The 20,340-nt window shown below is 40.2% G+C and overlaps 3 protein-coding genes across 24 annotated transcripts in view; 1 reads left to right on the top strand and 2 right to left on the bottom strand.

Annotated features, from left to right (window-relative positions):
• Positions 1–20,340, bottom strand: part of PECAM1 (platelet and endothelial cell adhesion molecule 1) — a 141,326-nt gene that overhangs the window by 37,092 nt on the left and 83,894 nt on the right. For 6 of the 11 annotated variants that reach the window (XM_058852707.1, XM_058852708.1, XM_058852711.1 and 3 more), the window contains exons 1-2: positions 474–776; positions 297–323 (exon numbers count right to left, since the gene is read on the bottom strand). In XM_058852707.1, the coding sequence (XP_058708690.1) occupies positions 297–323; positions 474–507 (61 nt within the window). In that variant the 5' untranslated portion in view covers positions 508–776. Of the gene's footprint in view, positions 1–296; positions 324–473; positions 778–20,340 lie in introns of those variants that run through there. The other 5 variants (XM_058852705.1, XM_058852706.1, XM_058852709.1 and 2 more) reach the window with 2 other exon arrangements.
• Positions 6,920–13,951, top strand: MILR1 (mast cell immunoglobulin like receptor 1). Of its 10 annotated transcripts, XM_058852724.1 has the most exons (10): positions 8,109–8,205; positions 8,298–8,342; positions 9,173–9,460; positions 9,705–9,989; positions 10,500–10,613; positions 11,111–11,200; positions 12,043–12,105; positions 12,431–12,490; positions 13,544–13,585; positions 13,818–13,849. In XM_058852724.1, exons 1-8 carry the CDS (start codon positions 8,172–8,174, stop codon positions 12,481–12,483), a joined length of 972 nt encoding a protein of 323 aa, XP_058708707.1. In that variant the 5' UTR covers positions 8,109–8,171; the 3' UTR covers positions 12,484–12,490; positions 13,544–13,585; positions 13,818–13,849. The 10 variants fall into 10 exon arrangements, with proteins under 10 accessions (XP_058708708.1, XP_058708707.1, XP_058708706.1 ...); XM_058852725.1 differs by lacking the exons at positions 8,109–8,205; positions 13,818–13,849 and adding an exon at positions 6,920–7,015 and having other exon boundaries at positions 13,544–13,792; XM_058852723.1 differs by lacking the exon at positions 13,544–13,585 and having other exon boundaries at positions 13,818–13,951.
• POLG2 (DNA polymerase gamma 2, accessory subunit) lies at positions 13,921–20,092 on the bottom strand. Of its 3 annotated transcripts, XM_058852718.1 has the most exons (8): positions 19,405–20,092; positions 18,882–19,029; positions 18,638–18,743; positions 18,082–18,255; positions 16,980–17,120; positions 16,085–16,165; positions 15,402–15,502; positions 13,921–14,122 (listed from the first exon to the last, which is right to left on the bottom strand). In XM_058852718.1, exons 1-8 carry the CDS (start codon positions 19,913–19,915, stop codon positions 13,957–13,959), a joined length of 1,428 nt encoding a protein of 475 aa, XP_058708701.1. In that variant the 5' UTR covers positions 19,916–20,092; the 3' UTR covers positions 13,921–13,956. The 3 variants fall into 3 exon arrangements, with proteins under 3 accessions (XP_058708701.1, XP_058708702.1, XP_058708703.1); XM_058852719.1 differs by lacking the exon at positions 16,085–16,165; XM_058852720.1 differs by lacking the exons at positions 15,402–15,502; positions 16,085–16,165.

The raw sequence follows: 20,340 nt of genomic DNA, 5'->3' as shown, positions 1-20,340 counted from the left end.
TCTCTCCCACCTCTTTTGTGGTTCAGTCAAGAAAATTCCTCTAGAAAAGATTTCACCAAAACCTTTATTAAGGTATGAGCAGCACATCTCTGATTTAAACACTATACCAAGAAACACCAAGTAAACCCTTTTTTTTATTATTTCATATAGCCAACTTTCATACCGAGCTTGTACAGCAAATCCAAATAAACTCTGTTATGGATGCATACCCACAAGTGTGGAATTTGTTAAATTAGTTACATTAAATTTGTACATAAAAAACACCAACAAAACAAAACAAAACTACCATTCCCTACCTTTCCCCTGAGCATAAACTTCTGAGCCTGGGAAAAAAAAAAGAAAAAAGAGAAGAAATGTTATTTTCAAAGCTTACAGATTGAGAGACAGTAATGCAAAACTGTAAAAAACCTCAACCAACCCCACACATACCAGAAACACATGTACCAACCCAGAGATTTAGTTCTCAAACTTACACTGCAACAAAATCACCAGCAGAGCAAGATACATCTCGTTCCTGAAGAACAGACACTTTAATTCCAAAATAAAGCAATATTCATTATCAGAGGTGATGCCTCCAGGTACCAAAACCACGTTACGTTTTTTTCCCTAGTTCTTTTATGGAAACTGATAAAAATTTGCCATTAAAATTTGTATGTTTTCCCAGATCTTCAGCAGAAACTGGCTGCATCAAGTAATCGTTCCCATTACTGGAAACTGGAAATGGCAAACAATGAGAATGTATCTGCTGCTCCCAGGCAGATTACTGGTCAGGAAGTGACTGGACTTTTCCTGAGGGCGCTACCAAGTGCATTTGCTTTGTTTAATTTCTTAAGGTGTATTAAAAAAACAAGAAGTTCCAATGACATTATCCTGCAGTTCCTGTCAATATGGGAATTTTTAAGTCACCATTAACCATTTAGGAACAAAAATTATCTTTGGTACTTGACCTCAACAGATACTTGAGCAAATATTTCCCTTCATCCTAACAGAAGACTCTTTCAGAGAACAGATGTACATAATTACTCATTTTCCCCCTTTACCTCCATTTCTAGGTCTCACATTTTTGCTGTGGCAAAGGACAGCTTTACTGGAGGTCACACAATAAATTCTAATTATCTCAAAAAGCAGAGGTACTGTTGTGTGAGACTAGAATATTGACAGGTGGATCTCTCATACTACCATCATATAACAGAAACATGGATCTGCATCAGATTTTTTTTATGCAGTTAGGACTGTACAAAGGACACAATCACAAACCTTAAACCCCCGAGGAAAAGAACTGGATGGAGTTTCAATTCTCAGCAGAAATCTGCAGCAGCATTGACACAATTTGAAACAGAGAATGCTTCTCTGTTGTCCAGGATATTCCTCTCAATGTATCAGCCTACATTTAGTCAGACTCAAGCCATTCCCTCCAGCCCTGATACGGACAGACGCCTAAAGGCCTGAAAAATGAGTTGAAACCAAGCCCTTCAGAAAGTGTTTCTCAAGTTGTGTGACCCAGAACTCCCCAAGCTGTGATTTAGTTATTCTTGAAAACTGAGTGCTCAACTCTTAATCTCTTTGTTCTTTCCCCTGTGGACAGAGTCAATGCTTTCCTTTAATTCCAGCAACATTTTCTAGGCTTGTTAAAACACTGCATAAAACAATACAAAACACATTCACAGAAGTCCATAAATGAGGACAGACAGTTCTCATAAGCTTCACTGTTCCTATGAAATCCCTTTCTTTTCTCCTGGGGTGAATGAAAGCTGTAGTTTTTCCCCCAAATCAGTATTTTAAAGTTATAAGTCTACTTCAGTGATTGTATTACCCACATCAGTGTGGAATTTTACAAAAGGAAATAGAAGGAAAACACTCATCTATTTAACAATGTATGGGCTGCATGAGAGTCCCCTCTGGCTGTTTTACAGAATGGCACAATAGTCACAGCAATTAAGACTAAGCTGTTAACTAGCAATAGTGTTTGTCCTGCTCAGCCCAGCCTGTTTTAAACAACCACCAACAAAAGCCTGGTGGCTTGGCCAGCTGCCAACAATGGTCCCCAGAGACAGGTAAAGGAAAAGAGTAGAAGAACACGTGGCAGGTGGAGAACAAAGGTAGATCAACTTTTGCTATTGGTAACAAAAAAATAGGAAGGAAGGAGATTTTCCCCTTCCCCCTTTCCCCGTAAAAGAATTCAGCAGGATATAAAAAGCTCAGCAAAATCACATCAGTCTTTCCCACGGGGGGACAAAGGTTCCTCTGAGCCCCGGTGGGGAAAGGAGAGTGAGGTGGGACAATATCCTTCAGAAAGGGCCAGCAGGACTCAGGTCAGAGCCAGGCTAGTTTCAGGCTCAAGTGGAAAGGCCAGCTTTTAGGATGGAATAGCTCAGGATTCAGGTTTAACAGTGCCAAAACCTGAGGCTGCTGCCAGATGTCACTCCCAAGTGAAGTCCATTTCCCAAAGTTCTACAGGCTGATTAAACTGCCATATTCCTGACAAGCCTCAACATTGCCTTGGAGAGGAAAATCAAGCTGTTACTCACCAAAACCCAAGAATTAAATTCCACTGCAGGAATTTGGGCCAAAATGACATAAAATTGAGAGAAAACATTTCAAACACACAGGAACATTTTGAGACAATCTTCCACGCTTAAGCTGGAAATCACATTGGCCTAAAGGAAGTTAAATTGAAGTGCCTATGGCAGTAACACAAAGGCATATTTTCCTAACAGCCATTTTATTGTCATCTCTCAAGATACGTATTTCTGAATGATGTAAGATCAAATTTATTCTAATACACATCATATAAAGAACTCTATTCAATCCCTATTATATCTATGGGAAAAGCAGGATTGACCTCAGGAATGCAATACACCTTCTGAAGCAGTCAGAATAGCCATTATAATCTGACTGAATGCCCTTTGAAACCCATGGGAATCATCACATTTAATCTACTGCCAATGACTTGGACCCTTACACACTAAACCTCATCTGGGGATTCACAACCCCTGTTTCTACTGGCTGGATCCTCTGCTACTTGCTCACATGTGACATTTCCTAAGAGCCACCAGCTCTGGCAACTGAACAGAGCTTTGCTGAAATGAGAGGCAAAGTCTATTTCCCTAACTAAAGGAAAAATGCTGAATAAGATTTTCAAATTTTTCCCTCTGCAAATAGAGTGTTTTCAGCCAGTGCCTTACGACAGGAAAGGGAGCTCGGAGTTCCCAGCACACTGCAGCTGTTTGTTTCCATGTGCTCTCAGCAAAGAGCAGCCGCAGTGCCCACCCCCAGCACGGACATCTCACATCTCACCCATCAATTCCAGCCAAACTCCTGGTCTCAAATGCCCATTCCTGATGGCAGCTTCACTTCCTTCAGAAAAGATGAAGGTTTTGTGTGTGTCGCCTTCCAGTTCTAACTCACTGATTTATTGATTAAACATTTTTGGGCTCAGAAATCTTGTCACTGATAATGGAGGTTACACATAATTTCATGTGTAGGTTCACTGATATTAAATACAGTTGATTTCTATAGAGTTGTATCTACAGATGTTAAGGATTTTTCTAAATTTTATTTTAAAAATTTTAAAAATTCAGAAATCAATATCTATCTACACTGAAATCAACACAAGTTTTCCAGTAACTAAATCAAGAACAGCTCTGATTTCTAATCCCTCAATTCCTGACACACTTAATGGTTTAACTGCTTTGATTTCTTACAGCTGGGAACTGTTTTGCTTACTTATCAATTCCTGTTTCAGCATACTCACAGATATAAAACTATAGCAACATTGCTGTTTTCACAAGTCTAGACAAATCCCTGGTGAGCTGGGAATGAAACAACTTCTTTCTACCTACATTTTCAGGGCATATTGTCTTCTCTTGAAAGTCGGATGTTTGCACCAATTATTTTTGTTTTACAAGCATCTCTTTATACCTCCCTAGAGAAGAATAAAAATTAATTTTTCTCCATGGATTTGAATATTTACAAGAACATTAAAGAAATTAACATTGCCTTTTTTGAGGAGTCTGGAAGTTCTACAATTTACAATAACTGGATTGCCCAGTTTGTCTGGGTATAAATTACATTTCACAATGGCACCATCTGCTGGGAGATGAGCAAGGCAGTGAAGCACACTGGGCTTCCCTCACTGCCCCCTTTCACAATTGAACATAGGATGACTGATAGCCAACACCTCCTCCAAATGGCAACATAAATTACACCTGGAAAGTAAAGGAACCAGAAGGCTGACAATGACTGAATATCACTAACACTTTCACCCTGGAAGTTCTACTTTTAATACAACAGGAACTAATGATTAATATTTGGTTTTATGCTTCCTTACTGATACAGTGCGACACTGAAAAGAGTACTAGGAATCTGTCTTGACTTGTATTTCACACAGCACACACTTCCATGTACCTCAGAAATTCTATCAAACAAATGAGAGAAATCCCTTCTTCCAGAGATGTGAAATCTATTGATGATTACAATAGAATTATGGTCTGTAGTAACACCTCAAACTTTCTCTGTGCCAGCAGTGTGTGACTGATTCAGCTCCTCCAGGACATTTTTAGATGCTGTCCACTACTGGATGAACAAGTTCCTCAGTTCAGAAACACACATCACACCCTGTCACTGTCACACAGTGCCCTTTACTGGCAATGGACCAGGATTTGCACTTGTTTTGCTTAACATACAGCATTTCCAGATGCAGCTGGAAAATAGCCTCAAGCTCTACAGCAATAACCATCAGAGTATGAGCAGTGATAGAGGAGAGGTCAGTAACTTCTGGCTGCAGAGGGAATTAATCCTGGAAATATTTCTCCTTCTCTTACCATTATTTTAATATTGCTTGATGATTCCCCAAGCATTATTCCACATCAGTTTAATGAGTAAAATTCAGTTGTAGTGATTCAACAAGCTGATCCAAGTTGACAGAAAATCTTTCAGCAGTCTGTGCAAACCAAGAGGCAGAATTGATTTGCTCCTAATCTGCTGCAGGTGCCCACACAGAGCCAGCCATTGCTGCTCCTCATATAATTGATGGATGACTGCACAGAGGGGCAGATACTCCTCAGCTACACCTCAGAGTACACCAAGAGAGGTTTGAAAAAGGCTGAAAAATAGATATCATCAGTCCTGGAATATGTATTCTTTTTTAAACAGTTTTTCATTAAATATGTTAAGTATTGTAGCGGAGAAAAAAAAAAAAGTTTAACTTCTATCAGAGGTTAGGAACCAGAAAAAAGTTAAAATTACATCTGTGAGTAAGCTGAGTGATTAAGCTAACAGAGCACTCTATCCTGCATTCTTAAAGCAACTCCTGAAAACATTTGTCTGGAACACTTTTCATGCAGTGATGTTTGAATTTATCCCAAGAGAAATGCATTAGTAACCCAAATTTTTGGTGTTTCATCATTTTTTTTTTAGGTTTATCAAATTGGGTACCCAAAAGTTCCTTTCACCTGCAGACATGCTCTTTGCAATCTGCTATCAATTGAAAAGCACTCACTGTGTCAAAGTCCTCATTCATTAACAGAAGAAATTTAAAGTTACCCTAAATATGCATAGAAAAGAGATACTTTCCTCTTCTTCTCTTACTTGTTCTCCAGAAAAACAATTCTCTCACAATCAAACACCACGTACTTGAAATCAACAGCAGATTTTCCCCCACAGCCTTTTTGAGTAGGAGTGTGAAAATCCAGTATTCAGTGACCTGCCTGTATCAGTAAAACCTTTTTGCAGACAAAACAGAAGTCTTGATTTAATTCATCACCAGACATAACTGTCAGCCCATGTGATTTCTGACAAACCTTTTGCAGACATCCACTGCAGCAGATGTTCTTCCAGAATGCAGGACCTCTCAGGATAAGAAACTGGGACTGGGAATAACTATATATAATCCTTCTTATAATTCTGCTGAAACACACAAATTTCCTTGGAAGCCTGTGACAGAACACAGTGTGATGCCATCACAGCCTTACTACAGAACACTATCACACTATTTTCATCCTCAAGTTCAAGAACTGACCTTGTGAATGAGAGGTCAGTTTGGCTTATTCCCTTCCACCTGCTTGCTTGAGGCAGAATATTGTCACAGCACCAAGTGATACACATTTCCCTTTCAGAGGTTTTAACTTACTTGTTTTGGCTGGATGACTTCTGTTCTGCAATGCTCTGCTCATTATTCTTTGTCAAATTTATTCAGTTCTCCTTACATGTACAACCACATTCATTCCAGGCAGGAAATTTGCAAATCTAATAAAAAGGGAACTCCAAGTTGACACAGTATCTTACTGCTGCTACAAAACTCTCTGTACACATGCTGAAAAAACCAACATCCTTTTTGTCCTAAGCCAATAGCCAGCTCTGCCTGAAAAACAACCCCCATGGAAGTAAATTTCTCACAGGGGTTTGGACCAGCACTTGTCTTCTCTGAACACTCAGGCTGTGCATACTGAGGGAGCCTGCACACCATTAAAGCTGCTGTACACGAGAGATTCTGACACCTAAACTTTTATTTTTTAGAAAGTATGGCCAAATTCACAGCTCTTTTGTTGTGTAACTATTCCCCTTTACCCAGACACAAAACTAAGCAGCTTCTTAGAAAAAGCATTGGGTTACAGGTGAGCACCAGCAGCCAGGGCTCCTGAGGGCTGTTTGTGAAGGTTTCTGACAAAAGCAGCCTCCCACAGCAGCAAAATGCACAAACAGCTCTGTCCTCCCCCCGCCTGCTGCACTTTCACACGTGCTTCCTGACAGCTGGGGAAAGATGTTCCGCTCTTGCAGTTTGCTGACAGCGTTTCCACATCAGAAACATTTCTGAGCGGAGGGTGGTGACTTAAATTTAAAAACAAAACAAACCCAAACAAGTAAACCTCCACCAAATTTAAAAAAACGAGGAAGGAAATGTACACAATGTTCTGTAAGGAAATTTTGCAATGCTGCAACAGCCAAGGACTTGGGAGGGATTCTATATGACCCAGGGAAGGACTGCAGGGCTTTGTTTCGTTGTCTTCAGAAAGTGGTAAGAAAGAAATAAGACAAGGATCACTGTTAAGTCATTTTCTGTGTAAGCAATTGTACAACAGGGCCTGGAGTTCTGCAGAAGGCATTGCCCATGTACAGCTGACATTTACTTAGCCCAGAGTAAAGAACATCAACTTGCCAAGACTGTCATTATGTAGCTTTGTATTACTGATTACTTCATCAAATTAGTCATCAGTTTTGTTTATGCAGTAGTGTCAAACTCAAATTCTTTAAGAGATTTGTACCTTCTAGTACAAGATCTCACTTCCCTACAGCTTACTATTTGAAGCTCAACTGAAATATTTTCTTAACAAGCTGGACTTATTAATACCTTAAAACTTCCATAGATTTGACTTTGTTAGACTGTTCCTTTAAAATTATATTGCTGCTAAAAACCCACCCAGTGCCATGTACTTCCTTAATCTCAGCTATATTATCACTCGCATCATCTCTAGCAAATGTGTGTCTCTTTGATATGGATCAGTGATCTCATTAGTTCCCTTACCAGGAAAGTGCTAGAAAAACTACTCAAAAGGAGAAAGGTGGGGGTTCATCTCTCCTCCCAAGTAACAAGTGATAGAACAAGAGGAATCAGCCTCGAGTTGCACTGGAGGAGGTTTACATTGGATATCAGGGAAAACTTCACCATGGAAAAGGTTGTCAGACATTGGCACAGGTTGCCCTGGGAAGCGGTGGAGTCACCTGGAGGGACTGACACTTGGGGACAGCATTTAGTGGTTGACCTGGCAGTGCTGGGGGAATGGTTGAACTTGATGCTTTTAGAGGCCTTTTCCATGCCCAGTCACTCCCTGGTTTTGTACTGCAGGGCAGGATGGCCTTGCCACACAACTCATGGGGGAAACTGCTGCTCATATCAGCCACATCTCAGGAGAGCTGGACACAACATCTACCTGTGTCCCAAACTGCTGCTCCCCACCCCACTGCTTTCTCTGCCCATTCCACTGCCTGCCATAGACTAAATGTATGCAGGATATGACAAAATTCTCCACAGAAATATGAGTAAAGATCAGCACTGATCAGCACAGTTTCCATATTTAGAACTTCCTTAAGTTCTAAAGCCACTCCTCCATCTCCTTCAGAACAAAGATCTCTGTCATGTAACTCCACCAGCTCTCTTGCTCAGTATTCAGAAAATGTTTTTTCTTGCAATTCTGCTGTTTTCCTACTGTAAGCCAAGGATATGTTTCTTTCATATTACAAATCTTTCTAAACCAGAATCATTGTTCCTTGTCTGAAAGCTTTTCTTTTTCTTCTCTTAGGTCAAATGTTTCAGCAGATACAGAAAACTACTGCAAATGGCAAAGGTAGGCTCTCTTTGGTTGGTTTTGAGGTATGTGCCGAGATTGACTGTTATCCAAAAAAATGGCGGAGGGATTTAAAAATGTCCAAAAATTTAATGCCAAAATAAATATTTTGCCTCTCTGTGAATTGCATCAGTTTAAAAGTTTCTAAACAAAGATAACTCTCTCTTTGTTGACCTGTATGTAAAGTCAAAATTACTTTAACTTGTTAAAACATTTTTTACCCCCATGGAAACGTCATCATTTATTTTAGTCATGACTAGTTCAGTACCATTTTCTATGGAAAGACAGCTTTTTATTGCAAATTCATTTGTGTAAGTTCATGAAAGCAAACAAATTTGAGAGACCATCAAGGCTCTTAATGCTACTATTCAAATGTCCAGTCTACTTACACAAGGTTAGTTCTGTCTGTTAATAGACAGCCACAAATAAAATACTGCTTTTGCTTTCAGGTTCACATGCTACCTCTCAACTAATTATATAAAGTTACTTTATAGACTCCTACAATTAATACTCCACAATATTTCATTTAATCTTTTACACTACTATTATTTTAATTGCTGTAGTTCAAAAGTTGTTGGTTCATCTGAACACATCTGTGGGCTTTGTGTGCCTGTGCCTCTTTTGCACGAACACACGCGCTTTTTATCATGTGTGAAGCTGCATTCTGGTTTTGAAAAGTAATTGATTTGCCTGCTATTAGAGATGGAAAAAGTATAATGGCATTTCAACACAAATAAGCATAGCTTGGTTGTCAACATATTTTGGGAAAAATCTGGGGCTTTCTTTGGTCATAGGTACAGTCAACTCACTCAGTTGTTTTTTCTTTCCAGAGATGCCATCCAATCCCAAGCTTGTACTGGTTCAGGGGATGTTGAATGTGGTGATGAAGCAGAATGTGACCCTCTCCTGCCTCTCTGAGCCTGGATCTCCACCGGTCAGATACACCCTGTTCAAGCACAACCAGCAGGTATCTGCTTTAAACAGGTCAGACTTGACCCCTGCACTGTTCACCCTGACCATCAGCTCTGCCAGCGACATGGGGGAATACAAGTGCAAAGCTGAGTATAACAACTCCAGTGGTGGAAAATACAGCAACAGCCTCAACATCACCCTCATAGGTACGTCTTGCTGTACACCTTCCCAGCACGGGTTATTGCAGGGGCACACAACCATCTCTTTTCTTGACTGAGGAGCTGAACCTTACTTCTGTTCTTACCCCAGGAGTTGGCAGCGCTCTCCTGACAGAGCTCACGACCCCTCCATCCTCCATGCCCAGCTCTTTTGCCACTGTTGTCACTTCAAGTCTTGCCTGGAGCTTGCCCTTTACTCTGTGATTCAGACTTTTCAGTTTTCTTTCTACAGAGCCAATTTCCAAACCAGTGCTGAGCTCACCCACCTCTCAGGCAAAGAAAGGCCAGAACGTGACCCTGTCCTGTTTCTCGGAGAACGGATCCCTTCCCATCACATATCTATTCTTCAAAGGAACACAAAAAATCTCTTCCCAAAAGACGATGCAGAAGAGGGAAGCAGCTGTGATTTTTCTATTTATCGATTCCCTTCATGACTTTGGAACCTATAAATGCAAAGCTAATAACAGTTTTCCTAATAATACAAAATACAGCAACGCTTTCAACTTTACATTAGCAGGTATGAATGAAAAGAGTTTACTACTGTTGACAAACTGGGATCACACAAAATTCAGAATGTTTTAACTATGCAAGTTTTTTGCCAGATATTTTGTTCTTGCAATGTGATGTTCAAAGCATATTTTTTTAAATTGGAAAAAGAAAATGGAGGTTTTAAAATTAATGCAAAACCATAGAATTTCATGCATCCTAGATAGCAGCAGAAGTTGAAGTGACCATGAAGGATGTCTGTAAAAGACTCACTTTTACAAGAGACCCCTGGCACACCTTGGAGAGAGTCTGGTTTCGTTTTTCTCTCTGGTCCTATGAAAGAGCTTAACTGGCACCAGCAAGATGCCTTCCTTCTGCTGGACCACAGAGCTCTTGGGACTCCAATGAACAGTTACATTAACCCCAGTTAATCTAAAAGCTGAAAGAAATTTCAAGTCTTGATTTCAATTTACAGAAAATACAGAAAATATGAAACAACACTTCATTGCATAAACACTTTTTTTTCCCTTCTTTTTGGCAGAAGAGAGAAGCCATTCTCAGCCCCTGATAATTTCTCTTGGGCTGATCCTGCTACTACTCATAATAGGATTTGCTCTGGCAATTCCATTTTTCGTAATTCCTTTGTATAAAGCAAGTGAGTTATCTGAATGTTTCTTTTTCCAAAGGTAATTTATGTTGTCAATATATTTCAGTGTGTAAATACCACATTTTCAGTAGAGTAGCTCCTGGTATTTTATCATGTTGTTGAATCTCCTCTGAAGTAGCATTGGCAGTTTAACAAGACACTGACAAGGCCAAATCTCTGAGCTGTGTTTTAGATGAAAGATCTGGGGTGGGGGAGGCAAAGCAACAGCTAACATAATACTCAAAAACACTGGAAGGAATTTGACCTCACTGAAAAGAGAAATTATTTAAATGCCCTTTGTTAAAGAATAATTTTGATTGTGAAAATAACATTACTTGAGATATTCAAATATTTAAAAATACATTGAAGCTGTTTATTTCTAGGAAATATTTATATATATATATGGATATATATATATATATATATATATGGATATATATATGGATATATATATATATATATATATGGATATATACACATACATGTTTTTCTTTTACAATTTGCAGAAAAATTTAAGTCTACCAGGCCCTCAATTGGCCTTTCTTCAACAGTAAATGCAGAGGAGTCTGAAAATGAAGTCATATACTCAGAGATTGGTAAGTTCCTGTCACCCCCTGCAGTCAGGTTTTTTCAGGTACTGCAAAATCACTGGGACACCCACTGACCCTCTGGGCAGAGGCATTATATGAAATCCCTCAGAATCCGTACCTGGAATCATTTGACAGCCATGCAGCCAAAACTGCATCTGGTTAAATGAACTGAGGTTTTAATAAAAAAGGGTGTAATGGCCATTTATTAACAGACAATAGTGAGCTATATAAAGCTGTAGCAAAATAAAACTTGCATAGCTTCTGCATTCTGTTCAAAATTGTTCAGTACTTTAGTTCTTTATTCAATCCTTCTTAAGTGTGGCAAGATTCAAAGTCAGTTCAAACTGAAATTATGAGGTGAAGACAAAGCAACTGACATGTGTTATTTTAGTACTTGAATTGCAGAAAACACACAATAATGAAGACATTACGTGACAGCCACAATGCTCTGAATTTGCAAGTTTCTACATTTGCCTTGAATGTGAATGCCTCTTTTCAAGGGAATAAGAACCTCCCCAAACAAACCAATAGCAAAGGCAATGCAAAGGCATTAATGTTTCCCATTTCTAAATATCCAAATAGAGTAAATGCAAATAAACCTGCCTTCCTGTTCATGCAGTAGGTAAGAGTTCTCCCTGCCCTGCTGGTTCAGCTCAGTGCTGTGCAGCTGCTCATGCCTGGTCTCAGCCTGCAAGGACAATGATAAGAGTGCTGATAAGGCCCATGGATGCTCCATGATTTATATTCAGTATGGAATCTCCCTGCTTTGTTCCAAGGTTACAGAAAAAAAAAGTCTGATTCAAGTTGTTTTTAATTGAGTTAACTGCTGTTTATCATCTTTAATCCAGAGCATGTTAAACCAGAAGAAGAATACATCAATTTCTGTGTTATTAGAAGAGAAGAGGAAAAAGGTGAAAACCTCAAGCTATAATATTGGAATATGTGATGCACACAAATATGTTTTGAGGGGGCTTTGCTGGGTGGAGGCAGGGCTTAAACACTTGCAATTGCTTACGAAATTGCTTAGTTACTATGGAAAAACTAAAATAGCTTTAAAACTTATGAGGAGGGGGGAAAAGAAGAAAGAAAAACCCCAACAAATCATCCTATAGCAAATTCTACAGCCTCATTATGAAACCACAGAGAAGATGTTATTAGTAACCACATTGCTGATGTAATGTTAATTCCTCTTCTGTTTCAAAAAGCAATTATGAATTATGTTATTCTGGCTTTTAGCAGGGAAGAGGGCATGTTCTACTGTCTATTCAAAGGTCCTCATCAGAGACTGAGTACCAGGTATAATTTTTTTCTGATTAACCTAATCACATACTTTAAAAGAATTTTTCAGCCCTGAAACATGCTAAGTTCCAGCAGCTGCACACAAAAAGATGATATTTAGATACCAATTTCCTGGCCTAACTGGTTTGTAGACAGGCAGTGTAGCTCATTTTCTAAGCAAAATCTCTAAGCTATAATATCAAAGGACTTCAACTTATGAGAAAAAGCAAACAGATAAAACTTAGAATTACATGTAAAGCTTTTACCCAGATTTAAGTTCCTGAATATTTAACAATTCTGATAAAGTAGAAACTGGATTGTTTGCAGACATAAGATAACCAAAAGGCTTTTGTCCAGCATAACGAAAAAAGAAAAACCATCCCTCTTAGGCACTAGAGGATCTGTGTTTGGCCTCTATGTACGTGCAAGGATAGCAATTTCTCAGTTGAACAGTACTTCAGCTCTCAGAGTAGAGAAAGATTGCTAAAATTAATTTGGGACAGCTGACTTCAAAATAAATTCTGTATCCTGCTACAGGCAGGAAACAAAGATGTTGCTGGGTTGTTTTAATACCAACTCCATAGCCAGATTAGAATTCCATGAGTTTAGTAAGTCACATTATGCTAACCATGATTACATCTAGCATAAATACTCTATACTGCAATTATTATTGTTACAAATAACTCATTGATAGTTAAGTGAGCACCATGTTAGTAGAATATTTTAAGACAAGTTCTTGTTTTTCATGACACTAATGACTATCAGAGGCCACAGACCTTGCTGCACAAACCTCAAGCCCTTTATACAGGGACTGAAAAAGCTATACAAGCACTGGAAATCTAGACAAGATCAGAAACACGCAGTTCTGTATCTCTGCAAACTCTTGTACCTGATTTTAATCATTGTGCTTAGGTACAGGAAAAATATGATCACACATTAGCTATTTCCACCATTTTATACACACAGATATTTTGTCCACAAAAAATGTTCTTTAAAAAACATTTACAATTTATTTAAATCTGTTCCTCTGTTACTCCTTGTAATATATTTCTGGTTTTTTACGTTTATCAGGTGCAAGATGAAGTAGCTTACATGTTTAAGAACTGAAGCCATGTGACTAAAATACATTCCTACAAACAGTACAAAGATACTGATGCTATTAAAATATTTAAGATTTGGAAGTCTTTTATAAAAGATACCATTTTCCAGCAGAGGTCACAATTGTGTCAGCAATACAGAGAAAAGCTGAATTTTTAGCTTAGGATGGAGCACTTTCAGTATGATATTAAAAGCAATGGTTAGCCTTGCTAATAAGGGACAAATTTTTCTCTTCCCTTTTTCCAAGGTAACCTGGAAGACCCAGATTTGACAGAAAACACATGCACCACCAAGTTTTTGCAGTGAAACCACTAAGTCCATGACAATGCTGAAACCAGTTCAGGCAAAGATGTCTAAGAAAATCCTTTTATTCAACAAGTTTAAGTTTACACATTTTTGGCTGATGTAACATACTTAGTTAAAAAGTCCTTCAGCCTGGAAATGTGCATCATTTCCTTCATGGTGGTGTCTCTGCTTCTCAGCTGGACTACTCCATTCTCTAGAGTGCCATCACTTATCATGACCATGAAGAGAATACTCATCTCATCATACCTGCAGAGAGAAGAACCCACCTGTTACTGCTTTTAGTGCACGGAAAAAATCAGATAACTTACATACAAATGACCATAAACAGTAAAGATTTAGTTTTGCTGTATTGCACTAAGTCCAGTGTGACACCTCCAGTTTTCTTATTGCCATTCTTTGCTTTTCTGATTACATTTCTTTAAATTACTTAGCTACTTTAGTATATCAAAATAATCTTATTTAGTAACCTATTAAAAGAATATTTTTGTACAAGCAGAATTTATCTTTCTGACTTTGTTTTACTGCACATGAACAAATAGTTGCATTTCTTTTCTCTCAGAAAAAATCACTCATCAAGATGCTTTGACATTAGAATGCCCCACATTCAATCCTGGTCAACAAACCATACATGAAGCCCCCAAATGGAATAAGTTTTTTTATATCCACAAACAATTCCATCACATCACTAATGGCAGTGGTTCCAGGCTTGGAAGAACTATCAAGTTCAAAACTAGACACAGTGGGTTGTTTGAAATAGTACATAAGAAAGAAACACGGAACCAGACCAAACACAAAAATGGGAATGAGGATGGCAAACAGTTCTACAAGATATATATTCATCTGATTATAATTCATTAAGATTATAATTCATCTGAAGAAATTTGTTTTCTACAGAAGAGCTTTTTAAAATCATCTAATATGTGCTTTTCATAATAAAACTACTTCAGTCCAAGTCTGTAGTTCAGGATCCCCTTCAGTCAGTTACCACATTCAATTACTTCCTACTGAAGAAAGGCATATTTGCAGTGATGCCTTAAGTTTTAGCTTTCATATTTTCCTGATTCTGTACTGCACTGGTATGTAACTCTGAACTTCATACAGAGGGTGAGCAAGTTCTCCTCACAGCTCAGTCAGACAAAACAATCCTTTTCCAGCCCAAGAATCAAAGACACCGTTGCAGCTTCAGCCCCAAAAAGTAAAACAAACAAATTGAGGGGAGTAATCTGGGATGATGTGATTTCATTAACTGAAGCTGTAATTTGACAATTAACCCAATTAAATGTGGAAATGGACCAAAACTTACAAAAGTATGAAAACTTGTGACTTGGTGTCCATCTTGGGTGGAGCCACGGCTTGCACTGCCCAAGGTAAATCCTTTGAAGGCCTTTTTAAATAAATACCTGCTTTATTCCTTTAACACTGTCTAGCCTCTGTTCTAGGTGGCCTCTCTAGGCATCAACAGCAGTCCACAGAAAGTCATCTGTGACCTTCATAGCTTAATTTCCAAAAGACTGTTTCTCCTTACTTTGCATAAAGATTTTCCAGAGACACATGCCCAGTTTCCAGATAACCCGGCCATACAGAAATTCCATTTTCTGTCAGTTCATTGAACAATCCTTGACAAACCTACATTCATTTAAAAACAAAAGTTAGAAGACAGATTTTGAGGGTTTGAGACTCCTATACAAAGAAATCATTAAAACTCTTAACAAGTGCGGTATTAACATTTCTAGATGGTGTTAATTTGGCTGAAATAATCTCAAATCAGAAAACAGCCTGGCAGTTCTGTCTCCACTTCTGTTTAAAAATATGCCAGTGTAAGTTTCCCCCCTTCCATGGGAACTTCATGACTGACTTAGATGAAAACTTTTAAAAAATCCTCCTGAACAGGTGACTCATGCATTAAGATAATTCTGAAAGATTAAGAAGCTGAAAGGGATGGTGTTATTTATTTTCCTTAATTTTGCAAGGGACAAGCATCAGCCTACCAAAAGCAGTTGTGTCCACACAAGGAACTGCCTGCAGTGAATTTCTTTGGCTGTGACCCACAAGCTGCAGAGTAGGAGACCATAAACTCTGCACAACCAGGAATCTCCAGGAGTCAAAGCAGCAGCACAATTTTCCTCAATATAAACAGTGTCAGAATTGTAATAGATTATATATATGGAGAGACAATGCTCAAAATTAAAATATTCTCTTACAACATACCTGCCTCAGCTCTGTTGTTGGACCTTTTCCTACATCCAAGGCCACTTTAAGGGGTGCTAAGCAAGGATGAAGTTTAAGTACCTAATAAATTTACAAAAGCCAACAGATTACTAAATGTGTTTATCATACAAGTCTAAACAGAACTAGGAAATAGCAATTTTTTTTAAATTAAATTAAGATTCTTAACATACAAAAATTTTCTCACAGCACAAAATCCTGAATTAGAAGCTGTGTTTTATATGAGCACACAGCCCATGCACACATTCACATTGCAGAAATTACTCTATTTTGTCTGAGCTCCAGAAAAGAGATGAAGATTTATTAGCAGAGCTTCATCACCTTGAATGGAGACAGAGTGATGAGACACAGCCCAGCAGGCAGTTACCATCCAGTCTGCTGCCTGTTCTTAAAGCCAAAACAGCTGCCTGGGTAACAGGCATTGACAGCCAGCACTCAAACTCCAGAAAACAGGGTAGAAGTGAAGAAAATTATGGTCCTTGAGGACCCATTACTACCTGTGACCCACTTTTTCTATTTTCCTCAGCCACTTTCAAATGCTGCTGGAAAAGACAAGTTACCCCTTCCCACAAACTGCAGCTACATTCCAATTTCTCTTAACTCATTCCCTTGCATGGCCAGAGCCTACCTGCTGATCACAGAGAAGGGTAAAACAGGAAAGGGGACCTCCAAATGAGAAAAATTGCTTATGTGGTTGACAGGGATCACAGAAGCTGTGCCATGAGGCCAGCCTCTGCTACCTGTGAGAGGGTTCAGTCTGCACCAGTTGGGAAGGGATCAGGATGGACACATGGAAAGGAAGACATTACCATTCTCGAATATACCACATTGTCTGGGGGGTTGTACTTATTTTCTCACATTTTCTACATGAAGGTACCTTTCTCTGTGAATTTTGCTTTGCTGTTAATGGATTCTCAACCAGCTGCAGAGAATCAAAGAGATATGCTAACACTCCTCGGTCCAGATTCCCATTCACAGACAGAACATGAGGGATGACATTCTTCCTTCCATCTCGGCCCTGAAGAGAAAAAACCCATGTAGGAAAACATCAAAGATCATCCCCAAAAGCTTTTTGCTTGCTTTAAATGTATAATGGAACACTGAACTCAAGCACTCTTATTACAGTAAAAGTACAGACATTTATTTAAAACATTTCCAGCAATCTTAGTAGTGTATCTGCAACCAGGTAAGACTATAACAGTGGGGAAAGCAGGTCAGGGCAGGATGGGATTAGTTTCTTGCTCTGTCACTTTGATCATAAATTTAAATCTATGGCAAATACACTTGAAACTCTGCATTTTCTTTTGGAGGTTTGTTGATTACTTCCAAGTGACCGTAAGTCCACACATTCAGAGAAATCCCTGGTAACCCAATTTTGTGGAAATAAACTGCAAAAGCAGGAACAACAGGACTGTCAGGAGAAGGAGAAGGTTACAATTTAATGGTAAAATACAAAATTACTCTGGTTTTATCTGTTCAGCCTAACTCCAAACATTGTCATTTATTAGAGGTTTGTCCCTCTTCAATATAATCAGTGGAGAGGTTTCCCTCTGGTCCACCCCTCTTTTTCTATAAAGCCATTTTTATAAGCCATTGATCCACAAAAACTTCTACAACAAGCTACAGCAAGGAAAAAACCCGCACATTTCCACACTCTTTTTGATGCAAACTGAACAATGCAAAACACAGTCTGAGTTTGTGCTTACATCTACTCACAGATACAGGTAAAGAGCTATGCCACTGACAACAGCTGTCTTGTCAACAGGGGTCATTTCTAATTTTGAAGAAGTCCTTGCAAAAAAAGGACCAAACTCTATTTTATCAGCTTTTAAAAATAAAGATCTGACTGCAGAGTATCAACTGTACTACTTTTGCAGCAAATGAATAAAAAGCCAGCCACATGCTAAGCAACTGGATCAGCAAAGAAACCATTTCCCTCACACATTATCAGGAAAGATGTTTAATACAGTAAAGCATACCAGTAATTTTAATTTCTCTCCTGGATACAGCTGTAACAGTTCAGTATCACCAAGGTTCTTCAATGTTTCTATTGTTTCTATTCCCCAAGGGAAGTTGTACTGTAACTTAAATCCTCTTCTGCCTTCTTCATCCTGAAAGTCACTGCTGCTGAAGTTAGACGGGCCTACAGCAAACTGAAAATAAGAGATGTAAGAGGTGATCACTACTAGGAATCCCATAGTAACTACAAAAAACAAGTCTGCAATGCAAACTGAAGTCTGCGATTTTCAGCAAAAGGTTTTTATAAGTTACAGCTCAAATCTATTGGTTGTTTAATGGCATTTTCATCTCACATCACTGACAAACACAAAACATTTGCCTTTCTGCAAGTCACATTATAAACTACTTATCAAGTTTGTCATCAACTTCAGTAGCTTCTCAATTTCCACGAGAAATACACCTATTTGAGTGCCTACAACAGGCCAGCAATGTAATGCCATAAAACCAACCAGGGTGACTATTTCCCCCATGAGATATAAAGGATCAGGCCAAGATTCCCCATGGATATGCTGTTACCTTTCTCCACCACTGGAGCCTCTGGCGTAGCCAGTAATCGAGCCACTGTCCTGCAGTTCTGGGAGAACTAAACCATGCAAGCAAAGATGTGGTCCTCTCGCCTATTCTTTAAACAACAGCAAGGGCAGCAAGTTAACACCTTGGGAAATAACAGGGGAAAAGCAAGAAACAGCATTCAAAAATAATCCAAAAGTGAGACAGTTGGTTTAGGTATGATAAGGGATTAACTCCTCTATTACTCTACCTTGTAAGGTTTTTGTTGTGTTGTTCATTTTCGGGAACAGAATGTTCACTTTCTGGAACAGAATGAAAGCACACTCCAATTTGAGCAAGGCCACAGGGTAGTCTTCTGTTGACCAGCTCTAAGCAGCTGACATATTGCGCCAGAGCACCTATAAAAGACAAAGCCCTGACTTTAGTGGCCACAGGAAAGTTTTTGATGTTTTAACTCTACCAACAACAAATGAAGCACATATTATAAAAGTGTTGTTTGTACATGCAGTCCCACTAGCTTTATTAGCATTGGTGTTTTGCAGACATGGGGTAAGCAGGCTGGTTCCTCTGGGCACGCTGATTTCAATGGACTTTGCCCCAAATTACAGGGAGCGCATCCACTGCCCACCTGTGCTGGTCAGGTCCTAGAAAAGCACACAAATTCACAGCCTACAGAAGGAACATTCCTGGCGCACTAACGCAGCTGGAAAAATCCCTTAAAATGCAGCTGCTTCGCGCAGGGTACAGACTGAGCGCAGCCGCCCGGGACCTACCGGGCAGGAGGCTCTCCCGCAGCACCCCCGTGGCCCCCAGCACTTCTTCCAGGGCTGGGCCGCCAGGGTTCTGCCCACAGCCCTGGAGGGCTTCGCGCAGCGTCTCCGGATGCAGCAGCCGCAGCCCCTGCGCGTCCCCCGGAGCGCCGGGCGGGCCGTGGAGCGGGGCGTCCACGGGGAACACCTGCTCCCGCATGGGCAGCGCCGAGTCCCACCACTGTGCCGCCAGATTGGCGCGCAGCGCCGCGCCCAGCGGCCCGAAGCCGGGATGGCGGCCGCTCAGGTAGGCGCTCCAGGGCAGCGGCCCCGCGCCGCCCCGCAGAAAGCGCCGCCGCCAGAACACCTCCAGCAGCTCCGCCCCTCCCGCCGCCTCGGCAGCTCTGCCGCCCTCCGAGTACGGCCGCGCTGAGCACTCGCCCGGGTCCGCCCGCTCCGGGACTCGCCGCCGCCTCGGCTGCCCCAGGGCGGCACGGCCGCACCAGCGGCAGCCTTGGCGAGAGCCCAGCGCCATCTTGCCGCTCCCTCACGGCGAGCCTGGGAGGGGGAGGGGGCCGGGGTACGCGCACGCGCAGCGCCCCGCGCGGGAAGGGGGGGCGCGCAGGCGCAGAGGGATCCTCGCGCCTCGCCGGGACCGCTGGCTGAAGGTCAGGGACCCTTCGAGGTGAATTTTGTGTCCCTGGGCTGAATCTTCTCACCTTTTGTAACCGTAATGATGTCGTCAGATAACTTCTGGTAAAGGAATTGACGTCTTTGAACTGAATTTTCTCGCCTTTTGAACTAATGCTGTCAGGTAAACTTTTACAATAGAAGTTGCTTCATAAAAGAACTCGTTTCAAGCATTGGGTAAGATCACATTACACAAATAAACATACTCTGGGTAGGCGGAGAATGTGCATTAGATAGGTAGGTTCTGTAAAAGAGATGTAACTTTTTACC

This window comes from Poecile atricapillus, chromosome 17 (genome assembly GCF_030490865.1).
Source record: "Poecile atricapillus isolate bPoeAtr1 chromosome 17, bPoeAtr1.hap1, whole genome shotgun sequence".
In the NCBI taxonomy this organism is placed as follows: Eukaryota; Metazoa; Chordata; class Aves; order Passeriformes; family Paridae; genus Poecile; species Poecile atricapillus.
This window is presented reverse-complemented; position numbering and strand designations above follow the sequence as displayed.